General features: G+C 36.9%; 1 protein-coding gene across 1 annotated transcript in view; it reads left to right on the plus strand.

Annotated features, from left to right (window-relative positions):
* The first annotated feature begins 3,131 nt into the window (after positions 1-3,131).
* LOC131901797 (probable alcohol sulfotransferase) overlaps positions 3,132-22,247 on the plus strand; it is a 37,791-nt gene continuing 18,675 nt past the window's right edge. Inside the window, exons 1-3 of the mRNA XM_059252873.1 lie at positions 3,132-3,264; positions 4,339-4,547; positions 6,184-6,310. Of these exons, the coding sequence (XP_059108856.1) occupies positions 3,132-3,264; positions 4,339-4,547; positions 6,184-6,310 (469 nt within the window). The remainder of the gene's footprint in view (positions 3,265-4,338; positions 4,548-6,183; positions 6,311-22,247) is intronic.

Here is a 22,247-nt window from a genome sequence, read left to right on the forward strand (position 1 = left end):
TTTCACAAATACTTTCTTGGCCATGTTCATTACTCCCTGTTCATAATAGATAAGAAAGAAAAACAACTTAAATGTCCTTCAACCAATGAACTACTAATGAAAACATGATACATGTATACAATGGATATCTATTCAGGAATGGAGAAAAAATGAATTAATGAAATTTTCATGTAAATGTGTTAAAGTAAAAAATATTATACTGAATGTGGTAACACAGACACAGACACAGATGTTAAATGTTCTCTCCTTTGTGCTTTCTGACTTTGAACCTGTAGATGCAAGTTTGTAACCTCAAGCAACTGCAGAACCAAGAAAGCAAAATGGGATCTATTGGTAAAGCATCTCTCAATACTAGAACAGCATGCAGGTACTACAAAGGGAGAAATGGAATAAATGTATGGGGGCTTTAACTGATAAAGGGTCACAGAGTGCAACACAGATTGACAGAGTGGAAGGAGGGATACATACTACTAAGCATGTTTAAAAAGACAAACATGATCTTATTATTCCATCCTTATCTAAAATCACATATAATATGCATGTATTACCATGTATTTTTTAAAATTATGCATTAATAGTGATCATATTACCCCAAATGCCGTGGAATATATATATATATATAGCCAAGTACCATGCATGAGAAACCTCTTTTTAAGTTGTTGGTCAGGGTAATCCATGAGATTTCCAAAACACTATCAGCTAATGTTGCCCTTGATTGTCTCAGAATTTGAAAATTTAACTCTTTTGTTAAAGTCTCGATGCGATGCATTTCAGACACAGCTATTTGGGGAATTGAACTGAACCTGACCTGGAACCTCTTTCCTGAAAAGTGGCTTTCAAAAGTGAAAAGCTGCAAAGGGAAAGGATCAGTCACTAGACCTATCCAGAGGTTTCACGGGCTGTCTAATTGGACTTAAAGCACACTCAACAAGAGGTGAGCCCTGTCTGGTACTGTAACATAGACAACCAATTAGGCAAGGAGAGGGCATAGACCCAAGAGGTGAACCTGCTGCTGCCAGTCTAACTAACCAGCATACTTTCCAGCTGTTTTCTAAATACCTATCTTTATACACACAGATGAATATAGTTCTCACCCCTCATCAAAGAAGCTTCTTTTTGTAACATATGGAGACTATCACAAAGTTCCACAAATAATTCACTGTAAAGTACCCAACTCCAGTTGACACATCTGCAGTGAATATGGGAAAAGGGGCTGGTTAAAGTAACCCAACCTGACCCTGGAGCCCAGAACCAGGGAAAGAAACACAGCCTGGGTCTGGGAACTGAGCCAGAGAAAGAAAAATTATCCCCAAACCCAGAACCTAAGAAACATGCCCTGACTCTGAAACCATTACCAAAGAAACACACTTGGTCCCTAGAATCAGAGTCAGTGAAAGAAATATGCCCTAGCCTTAGAATTAATGTCAAAAAGCCAAGAAAGGCCAGTAAAAAAAAAAACACAGTTTGGCTCTGAGATCAAGGCTAACTCTGCCCCTAACCCATAAAACTAACCAAACCCTGAGCAGAAAAAACTAACCAATCTTTGGTTGACTCCACCCCCAAGATATTCTATATAGAGCACCCTGCATGTTCAGTTGTGGGCAATTCTCTCAACCCTGTTAGAGGCAACCACTCTACTGGAATCCTCTTTCCCAAATAAATTCCTTTCTCAAAAGAGTTTTAGGTGTGAAGATCTTAATTCACCCTTTCATGCTGAGCTGTCCTAGAAGCTCCAGGCCTGACTCTACTGAGCAGTCAGGGTACCTTCCCCTCCAAGGCTGAAGTGTCCTAGCAGCTCCAGGCCTGGCTTTCCTGAGAAGTCAGAATACCTTCCCTTCCAGGGCTGAGCTGTCTCATTCAGATCCAGCCCTCAGAGCTGTCCTAGCAGCTCAAGGTATCTGGGAGACCTTCCCCTCCAGGGCTGATCTGTCCTAAGCAAGTCAAGGTATCTGGGATGCCTCCAGGGCTGAGCTGTCCTAGCAGCTTGAGGTATCCCAGATACCTCACCCTCTAGGGCTGAGCTTTCTCATTGCAGCTCCTGCTGTCAGGGCTGTCCTAGCAGCTCAAGGTGTCACCTGACTCTGTAAATAGTAAAGATACCTTTCCCCCAGAGTTGCAAAATTCATATTTTGGTGCCAAAACCTGGGACCAAATCCACAGAGTTGCAAAACCTAACTACATTTTGGTGCCAAAAACCAGGACCAAACCCACAGAGTTTCAAAACTTTTTTACATTGAATCCGTTCTACATAAGGCTTGTAGAAACACAGAGCCTGAGGATATCTGTTGATAGGACATATCCTACAGACATGACAGAGCAACACACTTTTGAACCCTCACCAGTATACTTACCCAAATGAATCACCATAATGGCACCAGTTTTTACCCAAATAATGATAGGGGAAAGTTTACATTGTCTTATCCCTAGATGAAAAAAATAAAACAAAGCAAAACAAGTCAATGAAGGTAGAATCAACTGCCTCAGGAGGGGAAATCCCATATTGGTTGTTCAAACCCTAGTGCTCATCTAAGGATATATTCACATACAAAGAGAAGTAAATGGACTCTGTATGTTATGTAAATGTGTGAACTTATCAACATAGAAGTGAAAATTAAAGAAGGGATCATGAATATGGGAAAGGAAGGAAAGCATTGGAGTGGAAAAACGAGGCTGAGGTATAGTAAAGGCACTATATATATCGAAAACAATCCCTACTTTAAAAAAATGATTGTACATGGCAACTTTTTTTCAGGGCAACATTTTTTATGGTCTCTGTAAATTTTTTGCACATTTGAAACCATTGTGAATACTTAATTGTATTAGGAAATATTTTAACTAAGCCTTATTTCAATATCTAAGTACTTGTTATTGAGTTTCTGGTTTGGGGCCATGACCTCAGGCTCACAATTTTCTAGAATAATCTCTGAATAAGTTCACAGTTGCTTAATACAGCAACCTTTGACTGGTTTCTGCAATCTCTATTTCTTCCTATCAGCAGCTCATTTCAGTACAAACTTTGGGATGTTAATGATTTTTTGACTGCACTATAAATTTTACCTCTCAGCATTTGCTTTAATCTGAACAGTGATCAATGCTGGAATTCTTACAGCACCAAGAAAGAGTTCTTTGGGATGTCAGCCTACTTTTGGTTTGAAGGAATAGCTTTCCCTGCTATAGTGTATAAAAGAGAAATTATTGAAGAAAGCCATGATAAGTTTGTGATCAGAGATGAAGACACAGTCATAGTGAGTTATCCTAAATCAGGTAAGGAACATCACTGAGAATGATCCTGAACTGTCTGTGGAAGTTTTGGGCTTTAATCATCCTTCATTTAGGTGGTGAATGGAATGATTTATATATCTCATGTTTTCAATGGTTTGTGGGCTTGAAGAGCTGTATCTGAGAGCATTAATACTAAGAGGAAGAACTCTAACCTAACCAATGTTGTCAGTGGAGCAGTTTAGGCACTAGCAGTGCCTGAGCTGATCCTTGGAGCAATGACAGTGTTTCCTAAAGCAGATTGTGGCATTCGTTTCTCTCTATGTGGAAGAGATATTGATGAGAATAAACAGATAAAAGAGCATCAAGAAACAAAGGCATGAATGTAAGAATATGTGGAGAAGAGGACAACGTCAGAAGAATTACCATGGACCTTCTTCAAGTAGAGGAAAGAGTCTCAAAACTCAAGGAAGCAAGAAAGGCATCATGGTCATTCGGGGTAGGAGTGTGGCAGATGGCAGAAGCAGTAACCATTGGTTAAGTATTAGGTTGCTAACATCAAAGGGCAATAACATGAAAAATCTAAGGACAGTGGAGTGCAGGAAAAGGATTCAGATAATAGCCCAGAGAATAATGCTAGAGAAACACTCATTGACAAATGAGCATATAATCACAAATACATGTGTGTATGGTAAATAGACCATGGAATTTATTTAAGCTAAAGAGAAGCAGTACTAATACATACAGTGCAGGATGGATGCATCTTAATGACACTGTATTAAATAAAATGTTTCAATCTCAAGGACAGATACCATGACTGCATCCCTGACAAATATCTGGAATAGTTGAATTCACAGAAACAGAATGGTTCTTGACTGAAGGGAATGTTCAATAGGCAGGTAGGGTTTACTGAGTAAAGATTCTCAGTTTTGTTAGGTGAAGTATTTTCAATCTTCTGGAAGAATATATTTTGTACTTACACGATGTGGATATTGCAAATACCACATGCTTTTGTGCTTGGAAACAGCTACATTGTAAACTGTATGGTTGTATATTCTATTGAAGGCTTTTCAGAAGTGCTTTTGATATGAGTGTCAATAACTTTTCCTTCTTGTTCAGGAACTAACTGGCTGATTGAGACTGTCTGCTTGATTCAGACCAAGGGAAATCCCAAATGGATCCAATCTGTGCCTATCTGGGACCGTTCACCCTGGATAGAGACTCAAAGGGGATTTCCAATATTAATCAATAAGGAAGGACCACGCTTCATGACCTCCCACCTCCCTTTCCATCTTTTCCCCAAGTCTTTCTTCAGATCCAAGGCCAAGGTAAGTGTCCAGTGGTTGAGAAATCTTTGGCCAAATGCTCGTTGAACTTATTCTACTGCGTTGGGCCCTGGACCTCTGCCTGAAATGCATTCTGTGTAGATTTGGAGAGGGAAGTTGGGATTTTCATGTACTAGGTGATACTAATCTGTCCCCTCCTCAGACTATATCAGAATACCATGATATCAACCACCTCTCAGTGATCCTGGGCAGATATAATGCAAAAAACTGTGTTATCACAGTAGAGCATTCAGGGACTACACATACAGGTCAAGTAGAGGTCAAACTCTAGTGTACAGTGGATATTACTGTTTTGTTGTCATCAAAGTCATTTAGCTAAAATTGGTTCTACATATAGCCGAAACCTAATGGGTGAATCACCCAAGCAGAGTTGCTCATAGGGGAAGCAGCCTGAACAGGCACTAATGCTGTAATCTGGGAGATTGTTCAACAACCATGGCTTATCTGTATCCATTGTGTCTTGCTGTGTCTAACTGTCCATTAAGATCAGTAGCCACAAAAATCACCGACATCACTGATAGGGGATCTCCTAAAGGAATCAGAAATATCCAGGTTCTGACACATCTTTGCTCAGTGTTAATAAGAAAGTTTTGTGGAAATCCCCACACCTTAGAAACTATTATTATTTATGCTTAAACACAAAGACAAATGTAGAAAATAATGTCTCTTGAAACTATCACAATGAAGTTGTGATCATAAAGCTATATTTGTGTCTTATGTGGATTTAGAAAACTTGTGTCTGGAGAAATTAAGGCCCACAAGATGAATTATATAATAATGTCACAATGAGCATTGGGACAAAATATTTATTTCATTTCATTAATTTTTTTAAACTATTTCTTCTGTTTTGAGATTATACTATAATTACATACATTATTCCCCCTTCTTCCTATCTCCAGGCTTACCATCATACCCCTCTTCTCTGTCTTACAAATTTGTGTTTTTTCATTATTTGTTGTTACATCTGTATATGTATCTACATAGTCCTAAGTACCTTGGTACAATCTGCTCAGTATGTACAATGTTACTTGTATTATGTTTTCAGGGCTAAGAAATTGGTGTTGTATAACCAATTGCTATGCTTTTCCCATTTCTTTCAATCTCAGCATTTTTTAGGTGCTCATGGGTCTTTGTGTTCACCATTTTGCAATGAAACTTTAGCATTAAACTCTGCATAATGATTCTTTTGAGAGTTTTCTTTTATAGTTACAGTTACAGAAACCAATTAGTTTGTCATTTTGAAGATAAATTTAGCACAGTATGCATTATTCCATGTATATAAAACATTCTTTCACAGTGGATGGATAGTCTTTCACCTTGTAAAATATTGATCTTTACAAGTATTGAATCAATCTTGTCTTTTTATTGTTGCTGTTGGTTTTATTACAGTATTACTGACCTCAGTCATTTTGCTGTTACATTTTTGTAAATCAAAATTATAAAAGAAAATTCTGATAAATATAGACATTTTGCACTTCTGTTCATATTTTGTTCAAATAAAAATAATAAATATTTTTGGAAACCTCACTGATATTTGATTGACTTTTCATATAAACTATGCCAGATAAAATTGGTTTACAACTATATTGACGTTCATTTACATGTTTTTCCATTTAAGGTGATCTATATCATCAGAAATCCCAGAGATGTTCTTGTGTCTGGTTATTTTTTCCAAGGTAACACAAACCTTGTTGATAATCCAGAGTCACTAAGAACTTACATTGAATGGTTCCTCAAAGGAAATCGTGAGTGTCCTGTTAAATATACGGGTTGAGGGAGGCTCAGTTACATTTATGGAGATAAGTTGTGATACAGATTAGCCTGGCCTTGAATTCTCTATGCAGATAGGGATTAACTTGGATATCTGCTCGTCCTCTCTGCCCTTCATGAGTTCTAAGACTATAAGCACTCACTTCAATATTCAGTTTCTTTAATGCTGGGATTTAACCCCCAAGTCATTTATGTTATCTAACTTGGTTACAACTCAAGCCTTTAGTATATTCTGTATTTTAACTTGGCTCCCTCCATCTTATTCCTCTACACTCTACCAACCAATCCAAGGATCATTACCATTACAAACCTAATTGCGAAGTCTTCCTGTTCCCACAAGCCACTGCCTAATGGCACAGCTACAGCTTGACCTATGACTAACAATCCTGGCAATATTTGGAGTATCTAGTCTTTCTAGTACTAATTAAAATGTTATACCTTGTGGTTAACAGAACAACAGTGATAGCAACAACCTATTTCTTCCTCATCATGAATATTTGAACATGCTGACTATATCAGATGTGAAGACTTCTCAATCAGAAAATGATTGGTTACTCTGATACCACAATTGCAGTTATTGCACCAGTGGGTGTATGTTGTATGGATGGTTGAAATATAGATATCAGTGTCCATATAGTAATATTATTGACAAGATTGTCCCACTAGAATCATTCATAAACCTTCTGTTACAATGAAGACTATTCAGCAGAATAGGCGTATTTCAGCTCATTCCCAATTTTCTTTCCTTACGTTGTGTGACAAGACTATGAGATTGGCTTTAGGAATAAAGTCTAGCCGGGCAGTGGTGGTACACATCTTTAATCCCAGCACTCGGGAAGCAGAGCCAGGTGGATCTCTGTGAGTTCAAGGCCAGCCTGGTCTACAGAGCCAGATCTAGGACAGGTACCAAAATTACACAGAGAAATCCTGTCTCGAAAGCAAAAAAAAAAAAAAAAGAAAAGAAAGAAAGAAAAAAGAAAAAGAAAAAAGAAAGAAATAGGGTCTTCCCAATCAGTTTTTGTGGGCAACTGACAATAGTGACAATTGCCTACATTATTTGGATCCTCAGGCCCGTTTTAGGCAACAACTCTTAGAGAGGTATCCCAATAATAGCAATGCAGTTTTCATTTATAACCAATAACTTCTGGGAGCAGTAGTATCTGCTCATGAAAGTTGCCTTGATTTAAACTCTTTAGTAAAATTTTAAATGACTTTACAAACTAATGAGTTGGCATATGGCATTTTTATATATTCTTGGTTTTGCTTAATTCTGTCCCTAATTTACCCACCCCATCTTTGCATCCACACGATCAGTCTCATATTCCCTTCCTTCATATTGATACCATATGTGTCCTGGTACTTCTCTCTTCTTAAGGTCTCTTTTTTCTTGCTACACTTCTAGTGGTTCTTTTCTGCCTTCCTCTCCTTTATATATAGATCAAGGTAAACATGCTAAAAATTTGTCTAGGATCCAAATATGAGACAAAAGATGCAGTGTTTGTCTACCTGTGCTTGTGTTAACTCATTAATTACAGTCTCTAGTTCCAAATATTCCACTGTGAATTTCATAATTTCATCTTTAAAGCTGAATGAAATTTTATTGTGTGTACATATCACAATCTCATCTATTTTCAGTTGATGGGCATCTAGGCTAAACCTGTTCTGTATCTATTGTGAATAGAGCTGCAATTAGCACAACTGTTCAAGTATATGCTGTTGTATATATCTATGTCTATAGTAGTATATACCTACCTAGTTTGAGTATATACCTAATTTTTGATAGCTGGGTGATATGGAATTTCTGTTTTCATCTTTGTTAATGATTCCCACAGTGATTTAAGTATTGGCTATGCAGTTTTCAGTTCCAACAGTGTTTTTCTTTCCCCACAATTTTTATGAAAATTAAAAAAAAACAACTAAATTTTATTATAAAGCAACTTGTACATAAATAAAAACCAGATTCACCAAAATTATTGAGACTCAGAGTCTATGCAATTTAATGAATTCATGTACAGTTAGAATTGGTTTCCAAAAGAGAAGATGGGAAACTTCATATTAAATGTTATACTTTCAATATTGCTTATATTTCACCCAATTTTGGACCACAAGACCCCCAAATCCATGAGAAATTTAGAACAAGAAAAATATAAGCCTATATTATCATTCAACACTCCTGTCCATTACTTGCAACTACTCCTTTCTCATCCCTTTATATTTGAGTTATCTTTATTTTCAAACATTTTCAACATACACTTCAAACATTTATTTTTTTTTCTTTTTTGTTGTTTCTGAGATGCATTTTCTCTGTGTTACAGCTCTGGCATAAGTTTTTAAATAACAATGGCCATTCTGACATAGATAAGATGGACTCCTAAGTAATTTTTAGTTTTTATTTGTCTTTCCTTGATAGCTAATGTTGATGAACACTTTCAAAATTCATATGAGGCATTCTCTTTCTTTTATGGTATGGTTTCTAGTTCCATACCACAAGTTTTGATCCATTTCTTTGTTTGTATTAAATATTTTATTATCTTTAATTCTTTTTAGATACTAGATACACATTGTCTGGAAGCATATAACTGGCAAAGCTTCCTTCCATTTTATTAGCTGAATCTTCACATGGTTAATGATTTCCTTTGGTGGATAGAAAACTTTTAATTTCAAGGGGTCCCACTTGTTGAGTATTTGCCTTATTTTCTGAGTGAGATGAGTAGCATTAAGAAAGTCCTTACCTGTGATTACCTCTCAAAGTACACTTCCTGTATTTTCCTCAACTGTGTCAGAGTGTTGTGTCTTCTCTTGATGGTCTTGATACATTTACAATTGGTGTGAATGTGTGTGTGTGTGTGCGTGTGTGCGTGTGTGATGAAGGATTAAGATTGAACTTCATTCTTCTACACATAGCAATCTAGTTTCTAAAATGCCATGTACTGAAGATACCAAGATTTTTCTTCCAATGCATGTTTTTGATATTTTGTCAAAAATACAGTGCCTGCAGTTGTGTGAACTTATGTCTTGGTTTTCATTTCAATTAATCCACATGTTTGTTTGGTGTCAGTACTTTGCTGTTTTCATTACTCTATCTCTGTAGTATAACTTAAATAAGGTCCTATCTTTTTCCAAGATGCTTTTATTATCTGGAATTGTTTGTGCTTTTGTATGAATTTATTATTGAATTTGTTCCTTAGAAATTACAAAGATTTATAAATTATATTCTGCTTATTGAAATCCTTTTCCCTCCCTTATCTCCCTCTCACATTTAGTAACCCCCATTCCCTACAGTTATCTTTTATAACTTTCACATCTCTTTATTTGTGACCCATTTAATTTAACCATGATTTTTATCTTCTGTGGGAATGTGGGGTTTGGACCACCTATGGAAACCTAGCTGGCACCTCACTATGGACCCAACTGAGGACAGTGTCTTCCTACTACCCAGAATCATTCAGTATTCATAATTTCATTGTGAAGTTGTAGTGTCCAGTGAGTATCCTCATCAGTCCATGATACCTCATTTTTGGGCTAGTCTTATGCATGATCTTTGTAGCTGCTTCAGTTGTTTTAAGATCTTGAGTACACTTGTTCTGTCATGCTCACATGTCAGCACATTCCATCCCTTCTCTTTCTCTTTTCAGCTTCTACATTATTTACATTCCCTCTTCTGCAATGATCCCTGAGGATTAGAGACAGTTCTGTAGTGTTGAATTTAAGAATGAGCATCCAACCATTCCACAATAATTTGAAGATTACTAATTTTTATTTCTATGAATAACACTAAAATCTTGATTGGTATTATATTGAGTCTGTTCATTGCTTTTGTTAGTTTGGGCATTTTCATAACATGAATTTCTCTAGTCTGTGACCATGGGAACATTTTCCATCTTCTAATATATGCATAAGGTTCTGTCTTCAATTTGTTGAGGATTTCAGTAATGAGGGCTTTGCCTCCTGGGTGTATTCATTACTTTTCTATTGTTGTGATAAAACACCATTAACCAGGCAACCTATTGAAGGAATGCTTTGTTTGGAACTTATGATTCCAGAGCGATAAGTGTTGATCATTACCATTACAGGAAGCATGGCACCAGGGAGACAGGCATGGCATGGGGGTAACACCCGAGATCTCACACCTCAACCCACAAACAGGAAGCAGAAGGAGAGCACTCAAAACAGTGCTAGTCCTTGAAACCTTAAATCCCACCCCAGTGACATATTTCCTCCAGCAAGTTCATACTTGCTGATCTTCCCATAAGATACACCAACTTCGAACCAAGTATTCAAACCTTAACATTATATGGGACATTTTTAGAAGCCAGCAAACTTGTTTAGATTTACCCTGAGGTGTATTCTTTAGACATTTGTAATAGACTGATATCTCTGATTTGTTTCTCAATTTGTTCATCAATGGTATAGAGAAAAACTGTTTATGTTTGATAATTTTGTACCCTGTCGCTTTGTTAAAAGTCTTTATCAGATCTAAGTGATCCCTGCTAAATACTTTCAGTCTTGCACTGATAGAATTGTATCACTCAAGAGTAGGTACTTTGACTTGATTTTTTATTTGTACAGCTTTTTTTTTGTTCATTTATTTTTTTTTCTATCTTAGAATTTGGTACTCTATTAAATAAGACTGGAGGAATTCAGTTCATTTTCTTCTTGCTTGTACTGGAAATGTATTGGATTTCCCCCTACCTAGTGGAATGTAAGCTACAGTTTTCCTATGTACGTCCACTAATATGTTGAAAGATATTTCTTCTATTCTAAGTTCTTTGGCATTTTATACATGAGGTGATGATAAATTTTATCAAAAATTCTTTTCTATATCTACACAGATTACAATGCGTTTTCTGTTCTTGAGTCCATTTATAATATTTAATTTATATTGATTGATGTTTGGGTATTGAACCAGCCCATCACTGAGACTCTGGAATAAAGTCAACTTGATCATAATGAATGGTTGTTTTGATATAGTGTATGTTTGTGTGTGTGTGTGTGTGTGTGTGTGTGTGTGTGTGTGTACTTGTAGATGTGCATGTACATATATATGCATATTGTGTGGGTCCATATATATCCAAATGTGCAGGTTGACCATGTGGATTTAGGTCTTCAGGTTTGGAAATAAACAACTTTACCTGTTCAGCCATTTTACTGTCTTCTGATAAGTTCCTGAACATGTTATCAAACTATATTATTGAGAAACATTGCAGCTATGTGAATCATAGATCTTGGTCTATATGATTTTTTTGTTGTTTAATATTTCTTTGTTCTTTGTATCAAGATGATACTTCAAAAATACTTTGGTAATGAGCCTTATTTTCCTTCTTTTATGTAACAGTTCAATAATCTTTGTGTTATTGGTGAAATTATTAAGGCCACTCCACGTAGTTAAAAGGAGATTTATTTAATGGCATAACTTACAAATTAAGGCATAGGTAGGTCGCGGGGTCTGGGGAAGGTGTATCACAGTCCAGCGGTGTTCTCTGGAGCTCTGCTTGGTCCACCTCCACCATCCAGGGTCCCAGAACCGAGCAGGCAGGCGCCGATCCAGATCTCGGGTCCCCAGGCGCCTCCCTTGGCCCCGCCTTGTAGGCGTGACAGTCTCAATGGGGGTTGGAACTTCCAGATCAATGCTGGAATGGCTACCCACTACATTGTGTTGTCTGAAGGTCTGGAAAAATTCAACTGGTCTGAACATTTCTCTTTGTTTAGAGATTTTTTAATTACTTTTGCAAACTCGTTGTTGTTTTAGGCCTTAGAATATTTCTATAACATAATTTTTATTGATTCTTTGGGAACTTCTCATCATGCATATCAGTCCCACTCATTGCCCTGTCCTTTCATATCTACCCTCCAACCTTGTATCCTGCCGCCCAAAAGGAAATAAAAAATGAAAAAAAAATAAAAACGAAAACAAAAAACAAATATCTCACTGACCCCTCTGGGGAAATGACAAGCTCTGCTATCCATCAGCAATTTTCTCTTACCAGTCACAGCTCTCACATCTCAAATTCTGGCATACTTGTACCTGTTCACTCCTCTGTATTCCCCATCTACCCACCACATATTTGTTCATTATAGTTACATTGGGTGCTGTTGTGTGTCATACCACATACCCTTTTACCCCAAAAGCTTTAATTTCAAATGTTCTTTTTTTTTAAAATTTTTATTTTGCTTTTTTTTTTTTTTTTTTTTTTTTTTGGGAGTTAACTGTTTATTGTACTTTTTAAAAATTTATTTAATATTTTTATTTTATAATTAACTTAATTTCACATATCATATTGTACTTTTTTGAAGATATAGCCAACACATACATTATAGACTACTTAGGAAATAGAGAGGAAAGATAAAGAGGATAAATAAATGTTCAACTTTACATTTTCCAATTAGAAATGGCCACTGTTAAGATTTTGCAATACAATTCAGTTCTACATATCAGCCACAGATTCCCTTGTTCTCCCCCCTCCCTCCCCCCTCACCTTCCCCCCAGCCCGCCCCCCATTCCAATCTCCTCCAGGGCAAAGCCTTCCCCACAGAATGAGATCAACCTGGTGGACTCAGTCCAGGTAGGTCCAGTCCCCTCCTCCCAGGCCGAGCCAAGGGACCCTGCATAGGCCCCAGGTTTCAAACAGCCGACTCATGCAATGAGCACAGGACCCGGTGCCACTGCCTGGATGCCTCCCAAACAGATCAGGCCAATCAACTGTCTCACCCACTCAGAGGGCCTGATCCAGTTGGTGACCCCTCAGCCATTGGTTCATATTTCATGTGTTTCCGTTTGTTTGGCTATTTGTCTCTGTGCTTTATCCGACCTTGGTCTCAACAATTCTCTCTCATATAAACCCTCCTCATTCTCGCTAATTGGACTCCCAGAGATCCACCTGGGGCCTAGTCATGGATCTCTGCATCCAGATCCCTCAGTAGTTGGATGAGGTTTCTAGCACGACAATTAGGGTGTTTGGCCATCCCATCACCAGAGTAGGTCAGTTTGGACTGTCTCTCGACCATTGCCAGCAGTCTGTTGTGGGGGTATCTTTGTGGATTTCTGTGGGCCTCTCTAGCACTTTGTTTCTTCCTATTCTCATGTGGTCTTCATTTACCATGGTCTCCTATTCCTTGTTCTCCCTCTCTGTTGTTGATCCAGCTGGGATCTCCCACTCACCCAAGCTCTCTTTCCCTTGACCCTCGCCCTTCACTACCCCCACTCATGTCCAGGCTGTTCATGTAGATCTCATTCCATTTATCTGTCATTGGGTGATCCCTGTGTCTTTCTTGGGGTCCTGTTTTCCAGGTAGCCTGCCTGGTGAAATGGCTGGTCTGGTTCAGGGCCTCTGGCTTCTGCTACACTATCAACAGTGGACCCTCATCCAGACTCCTCTCAGATATCCTACTATTGCTCAAAATCAAGGAAATCCTGTGGCTATGGTTCCACAGGACCAGCTCTTTCCATCATCTCCAGCAGCTCATACATAGAGTAGATGTTGGAGAGAGCCAACTAAAAGCTGAGGATATGAGCTTCAGTGGTAGCTGAGTTGTTCAGCCACAGTATTTGCTATGCCTTCCCTTAGCTCCAGAGGTGGCAGATGAGAGGCAGGGTCAGGCCTGACTATTTTACAGGTTTATTATATTTTATGTGTAGAAGGGTTTTGCTGCATGTATGTGTGGTTTTGGATATGTGTCTTGTGCCCACAGAGGCGGGAAGATGGCATTGTGAGCTATCATGTAGGTACTGGAAATTGAATCCTGACCCTCTAGAAGAAAAGTAAATATTTTTAACTTCTGAGCCTTGTTCCTACATCTACCTATTTAAAAATTTAAAATATCATCTTAGTTTTATTTAGATAAGTTTTAACCTATGTAGAAATTAATCCATATATTTTAGATTTTCTGGTTTAGTGGAATGATTTTAATGTAAACTTTAATAAATCTTTGAATTCACTGGTGCTTGTCATAATGAGTTATTCCCTTTCATGACTTACTGTGTTATCTTTTGCTGTTTCTCTTCCTTTTCTTAGTTTATCCATGGTGATATTTTATTTGTGCTCAAATGTGGTCACGTTTTACTTTTGCATCAATAACTAAAGTTTGCCCTGAGATCAGGGAAAATAGAAAGCCATTTTAAGTAAACAAAGAAGTCTGGCAGTGGTAAAACATGCCGTTAATTCTATCACTTAGCAAGCAGGGTCGTTGTGTGTTCAAGGCCACACTAGAGAACAGAGCCAAGCATGGTGACACATGCCATTAATCCCAGTACCAACCATAGAGGCCTGGAAGTCTGTCCAGAGAGACAGAAAATGACTGAGCTGTGTAGGAAGAGGAAGTGAGGTATCTGGGCTAGGAGACCAATCAGTTGACAAACAGCAAGTAATATAAGACTGGGTAGATAGGAAGTCATTCTCTATGGAAGCTGCAGAGTTGGTGAGTTAAGGTTGGCTGGTGGCTTTCCCTAGTTCCCTGATCTCTCTAAGGCTTTCACCCCTATATTTGGCTTCATGGCTTTTCTTTAATAAAACCATTTAGAAATATGTCTATATTTATTAAAAGTTTTGTCAATATTATTTATATGTTGAAGGAACAAACTATTTCATTGACTCTCTGGATTTGTTTGGTTGCTCCTGCTGTTTTCATTTCACTAACTATTTTTTAATGTCCGTGTTTTCTTTCCAGCTACTAATTTTGATGTTTGATGTATTCCTTTTCCAAAGCCCCAGGGTAATTCGTTAGCTAATTCATTAGAAATCTCTTTGACATTATAATGTAGTTAATTTGAACCTTAAACATCCCTCTTGGGGCATTTTCATTGTATCCCATAGGTTAAAGAATATTGTGGTATTTTTGTTTCATTTCATCTTTCAATTCTTAATTTTATCAAGGACTCATTCATCATTACGTTGTAAGTTGTTTACTCTCCATGATTTTGTTTATGTTCTGGAGTTTTTCTTATTTATTTACAGACATTTTATAGTTTTGGGGTAGAACATAAGGAATTACTTTAATCCCCCTATGTTTGTTAAGGTGTTCTTTCTGACCTTGTACAAATCTATTTTACAGAAAGTTCCATGTACTTATGAGAACATGGTGTATTCTTCAGTTTTTGGATACAATATTCTATAGATGTCTTTTAAGACCATTTTACCTGTGATGTCAGTTAATTCTATTTATTTTCTATTGGGATGAAGTGTTAACTATTGGAAATGAAAGTACTGTGATGCTTGCTTATATCTTTACATCTAGTAGTATTTTCTGTGCATAACTGGGTGAACCTGTCTTTGTAATTGTACAGTTCTCCCCATGAATTGTTCCCTTAAGCAGTAGGAAGTAATGTATATCATTGCTCAATAGATTTCAAGTCTATTATGTCATATTTGATCAACAACATATCCCTGTTTTATAGCATCATTTTTCCAGAATCTCTTTTTTCCATTATTTCATTGTAAGTTTATAGCTGTCTTATATGATGGCCTACAACAAATATAAACATCCTAAAGTGTAGGACTTTAATCCAACGTCCTACACTGTTTCTTTTGATTAAGGAATTGGCACCATTAATATTCAGTTACTAGCCTGTAGCTGGAGTTTTCTTGTGTCCCGTCCTGCCAGTAGTCAGGGCAAACCTCTCCCACTAGTGTCCCCCAAGTAAACACACAGAAACTTATATTATTTACAAACTGTATGGCCTAATGGCTCAGGCTTCTTGCTAACTGTTCTTATATTTTAAATTAACCCATTTCTATAAATCTATACCTTGCCATGTGGCTTGTGGCTTACCGGTACTTTACATCCTGCTCCCCGTGGCAGGCTGGCAGCATCTCTCTGACTCAGCCTTCTTCCACCCAGCGTTCTCCTCATTCCTTGTCCCGCCTACACTATCCTTCCTGCCTGGCTACTGGCCAATCAGTGTTTTATTTATCAATCAATCAATTCTAGCAGCATATATTCACAGCATACAAGACATCCCACAGCACTTCAACTACAATAGTGAAAGATGTTTGTTGATTCCTCTCATTTTGATGATTTAACCAAGATGACTGAGTTGTTTTCTTATTTAACTATTGGTCTAGTTTGCTTTATGGTCTCTGTGATAAAAACACTCTTGCCAGAAGCAATGTATGGGAAGAAGTTGTTTATCTGGCTTAAACTTTCAGATTATAATGTATCTATGGGAGAAGTCAGAGCAATATCTCCAGAAGGAACTGAAGCAGAAACCATTTTACTAATCTGCATGTTAACTTGTTTTAGTGTCTTATGCTGAGTTGTCTTTCTCATAAAATCCAGTCACAGCTACCTATGCTGTAGGCTCCAACACACCAATCATCAGTCAGGACAACAACTCAAATACTTTGTCACCAGCCAATCTGATCTATACAAACTCTTAAATGAGACTCTCTCAGATAATTCTAGGTTGAGTCAACTTAAAAACTGAAGTTAACTTTTGCTTTTTGCAGCCTTGTGGATTCATTTTTTCTCTTTACTGGAAAAGATTCCTATAAGTATATTCTGTAGAGCTGTTTTGATGGTCATAAATTCATTTTCATATTTTTAGCATAATTTTTTCTCCTTTATTTATGACAAGCAGTTTTGATGGGTACAGTAGTCTGAGTTGTCATTGGTTGTCTTTAGAACTTGAAATACAGTCCCAGGCCCTCCTGCATTTTAAAAATCTCAGTTGAAAAATCTGTTATTCTGACAGAATTTCCTTTACATTTGACTTGGTGTTTCTCCCTTGCCAGTTTCAATGTACTTTCTTCAACTATAATTTTATGAGGAAAACATACTTTGTGGTCTTGTATATATGGTGTTCTAAATTCCTCCTTTATCTTAACTGGCATCTGTTTGAACAAAAAGCAACCTAGAGAAAAAAGTGTTAATCTATTTTACAACTCCAAGTTACAGTTTATTTTGATGAGAAGCCTAGGCAGGTAATTAAGGCAGTGTATTCACAGACAAGAGTAGAGAGACAATAAATATGTTTGCTCTTGCTTTCTTGCCTTCAGTTAATATTCTCTTACTTTATGCTTTCCTGAACCCACCTGAGTAGAGAATGGGGCTGCCACAATAATTCTTCACCTTTTACGTCATTAGTTAACAATCAGGATAATCTTTCATTGATATACCCACAGGCTTATGTGATCTAGATAATTCCTCATTAAATATCTGTTCCAAAGCAGATATAGGTTTTGGCAAGTTAACAGTAGGTAATTTTAATGTAACATCACTTAGATTTTTTTTTTCCATAGAGTGACAAATATCTTGGAATTCCCACTCATATCTTCTTCTTATATTATCTTTGTTTCTTATTGAATTGTCACACATCTTTTACCTTGCCTTCACACCGTGATATATTTTTCTTTTAAATTTTTCTTATTTATTGTGATCTAGTGTACATGTGTGCATAAGTGTCTGTGTGAGTATACACCTCTCACAGAACATTTGGAAGAACCTGAGAAAAACCTTGTGGAGTCAGTTGTCCATTTCTAATTTATACGGTTTACAGAGACTGAAGTCTGGTCATTAGGTTTATATGACAAGCATTTTACCCATTGTCATGTCATTACCACACCATTCCTTTTTGTATCACTAGTTAATTCATTTACAATGTATTTGTTGTGGAGATCATTTTGTGCTACTTTATACTTTTCATTTTACAATATAACTTATTCTTTAACATTATATTATCATAGGAGTTTGACAGACGGCTCTGGCCAAAAGAACTTAATGCTTTTTAGAAGAAGGTGCTTTGTTTCCCAGAGCCCTCACAGAATTGCTCACTACTTCCTGTAACTCTAGCTTCAGAGGAAACCAACACTCTCACCTCTGTAGACACACACACACACACACACACACACACACACACACACACACACAGACTTGTACTCACATAAGAACATATAAACGTACAAAAATAAAAATACAATAAACAATTGAAAATTTATTTCTTTATCCACAAGTTTCTAGAGATTTGTATTTTATCCACATATACATGTTTAAAATCCCCATTCTCTTTCTCCTTTTACTGCTCTCTCTCTCTCTCCTCTTCCCCTACACCTCCCCTCTCTCTCTACCAGTTTACTTATGTACCTCACTCTGGTCATTAATGTAATTATTAATGTGATAATATAACCTTGATACATACCTTCATTTGATTTCACTCAACAGGTTGCTTTATTGATGGTAATCTTCCTTTCTGTCATATTATGAGATGTCATGCTTTACATATTTGTAACTGGAGCTTTCAGACTTCCTCTGGAAGTTTTCCAGGTGGCAAGAACACACTTGACTGGTTATTGAATATTACTCACCACTGACACTAAAATTTTGTGGTTGTTTGTTGTGGGTACAGCCACTAGGTCTCAAAATTGACACCTTTCTATTCAAATGTAACAAATAATAAATTTACATACGAGTAGGATGATGTAAGTATTAATTGGGTGGAGATGAATAGATCAAAAATTCAAGGCCATCTTTGTTTATGTACCAAGATTGAGGACAGCTTTGTAATGGGGGAAATGTCTTTCTGTATGCTGTGAATATGTGTTGCTCCAACTGGTTGATTAATAAAGCTATTTGGCCTATGGCAAGGCAGATTAGAAGCAGGCAGGAAGTACAAAGAGAGAGACAGGTAGAGATGCCAGCAAACTGTCCAAGGAGCAACATGTGTTGGGACGCAGGTAAAGCCACAGAACATGTAAAGATATGTAGATTAATATTTATGGGATAATTTAATTATCTACCTAGAAAAAAAACTTGAGCCATGACCTTGCAGTTATAATTAATATAAGCCTCTGTGTGTTTAAATTGTGTCTGAGCGGCTGTAGGAAAGCTTCAAGCTACATTTGGTGCCCAACATGTGGCAAGAGTTTCCACCCAAAACTTGAGAAAGCTTTTTAAAAAAAGGATTCTAAAAGGAGGTGAAAACAGCTTCCTAGTGTGTCTGTGTGGCCAACTGCTGCCTGAGGGCTTGAGTATGGCAGGTTGGTGGCATGTGGGCTTGACCAGTAACATGGCAGATTCCCCCCAGAGTATACAGAGGCATCTTCATGCTGCACGGTGGATTTAGTTTTTGCTAGTACACACAAAAGAAAAAAGGAAGAGGCTTTGGGCTACACACTTCTGGATGGAAGCACAGACCCATGGCCTCCTGGAGTCAGTGGAGAGCATGGCTCCCAGAGACAGTGGTGAATTATCTCCACCCTGTTGAAAAGCTGAGGTAGGCAGAGTCTGACAATTCAGTACTAGCCACTGCAGTTTAAAGCAATAAATTCACAATGAGACAGATTCAAATGTGATAAACCCTAAAGAGATTACAGTGAGTGTAAAAATAAATATAGGCTTGGAAGAGAAATGAAGGAATATAGATTTATATAAAATAAAAAGTTTTAAAAAGTAAAGTCTTTAAAGAGACAGTAAAAGTAATATAAAAAGTGAGCCACATAAACATGGAAATCATACACAGAATTTGGATTATATTGTCATTGGGATTTTTAACTGCAGAAAGACATTTGATTATATGGGAGTCTAAGTTAAACCAATATATGTATTTTAAAGGTATTTTGACTTCAAAATTTGGATCTAAGGATACATTGCTTTGGAAATGAGGCTCTGCTTTTGTTTCCAAAGAAACTAAGAGGCTATGGATTTGTTCCATATTAAGAGGGTTCAAATTTGATCAAGCTAGACATCTTGAACCTTAACAGATGGTACCTATCAAGAAAGGTTATAACCAGGCTTCCCAGGACTTGAACATTATCTCAAATTTTCTCAGGATTCCCCTAAGATTACCAGCACCCTCAACCAGCATGGATAGTATAAGAAGCTACTCCCAAATTCCCAAAATATTGTTTATAAATGTTTATTTTTGTTTAAAGCAGGTTGATTATAAATGCAATTTCTTTCTAAAGAGGAAAAGAGAATGTTATAGTTAAGATAGGCTGAAAGGGTAGATAATTGTTTAAAAATGTTTTACATTGCTATAGATTTTAGTTTATTGATACAAATTTAAAATAAATTTTGTTATGCTGTATGTATATTTATACTCTTTTTGGAAGTATTTTGTTTGTGCAACTCATTTAAAGTTGTAATGTATCATTAAGAAATACATATTCATAGTTAATCATCTATGATAATCAAACTTGTAGTCATTTTAGTTAAGTTGTCTAGATATACATAGATATATTTCAATTATGCATGTAATCTTCATACAGTTCAAAGACCTACAGAATATGGCATTTAAAATGTTTTAAGAACTTTGACTTTCTGGACATTGAGACATGTCTGCTCCTGGCAGCACCAATCTACTTCAGAGAAGATAATGGGCCTTGAAGAAACTCATTATGAAGTTTGCTTTCTTTGCTGCAAAAGTTAGTCACTGCACAAAAAAAATTGTCCTTGCCTTGACTGTTAGAAAATATGTTGTATAAAGTGGACATCCAGGACCCATAAAAGGTGACCACTGAACTTTTCAAAATAAGATGGTTCTTCAGGTTTCTACTTAACGGATGAGACTGTCAGACATTCCACAGGACACAAAGAAGCAACTGAGAGACACTAGGCTTATAGACTGAATAAGGATGCCCTAATGTTGCATGTAACTGTCCAGGTAGCCAGCTCTCTCTGTCATTCTAGATTTTTGGAAGTTGCATACAATGTATTTCTTGTTTACTTAAATAATATATCCTTCTGGGGTCTTTGATGTAGTTGAAGACAAGATAGTTCTAATTATAATTTTCCTTGGTTATGATAAAAGACAAATTACATATGAAAACTTAGACTCACAAATGTAGGACAGATAGAATATTTTCTTTAATTTTACAAAATACAAATAGACTAGATATTGTAACTGTAATTATTGCTTGATAACTCATTTGTTATTCATAATTTTAATAGGTTAAAGTTAAAACCTTCCTTTTGTTTAGACAGAAGATGGGAAATGTCATTCTGTATGCTGTGAATATGTGTTGCTTTGATTGGTTGATAAATAAAGCCATTTGACCTATAACAAGGCAGCTTAGAGGCAGGCTGGAAATTAAAAGAGACAGGAAGAAGGGAGAGAAGAGATGCCAGTGAGCCACCCTAGGAGCAACATGTAATGGGATGTAGTTAAAGCCACAGAACCTGTGGAGATACACAAATTAATAGTTATGGGATAATTTAAGATATAAAAAATAGCTAGCAAAAAGTTTGAGCCATAACCATGCAGTTATAATTAATATAAGCTTCTGTGTGTTTACTTGGGAGATGCGAATGGGAGAGATGTGTCCCTACTGCCAGCAGGTCAGGACACAGGAAATCTTCTAACCACAGCCTTGTTGGCGTACACTTTGTAATTCATGTCCCCAAACAAATACCTTTTAAAACAACTTCCAAAGCAGAACTGCTATTAATTATTATCAGTGTTTCTCACTGGCTTATTTTTGGTGTGCACTCACTAACATGCTTTTGGTTTTTTTGGTTTTGAGACAGAATCTGTTGTATCCCAAGTTGACAAGAAATTCATCATGTAATTGAAAATTACATTGAATCCCTGGTCTTTGGGCTCTCCCTTCTTTTTTTTTTTTTTGTTTTTTTTTTGTTTTTTTTTTGTTTTTCGAGACAGGGTTTCTCTGTGTAGCTTTACGCCTCTCCTGGAACTCACTTGGTAGTCCAGGCTGGCCTCGAACTCACAGAGATCCGCCTGGCTCTGCCTCCCGAGTGCTGGGATTAAAGGCGTGAGCCACCACCGCCCGGCGGGCTCTCCCTTCTTAATTTTGGCATTACATATGTGTGACACAACATTTCACTTGGGCTTCTAGCTTTTCTTTTTATGCATGTATGTATTAGTGTTTATGATGAAGCGCATGCAAATGTGAAAATGTAGGTGTTCTTATGCTAAAGACAGATGATAATATCAGGTGTTGAACCTTAATTTCTACCTTGTTT

The sequence above is a fragment of the Peromyscus eremicus genome, unplaced genomic scaffold (genome assembly GCF_949786415.1).
Source record: "Peromyscus eremicus unplaced genomic scaffold, PerEre_H2_v1 PerEre#2#unplaced_407, whole genome shotgun sequence".
Taxonomy (NCBI): Eukaryota; Metazoa; Chordata; class Mammalia; order Rodentia; family Cricetidae; genus Peromyscus; species Peromyscus eremicus.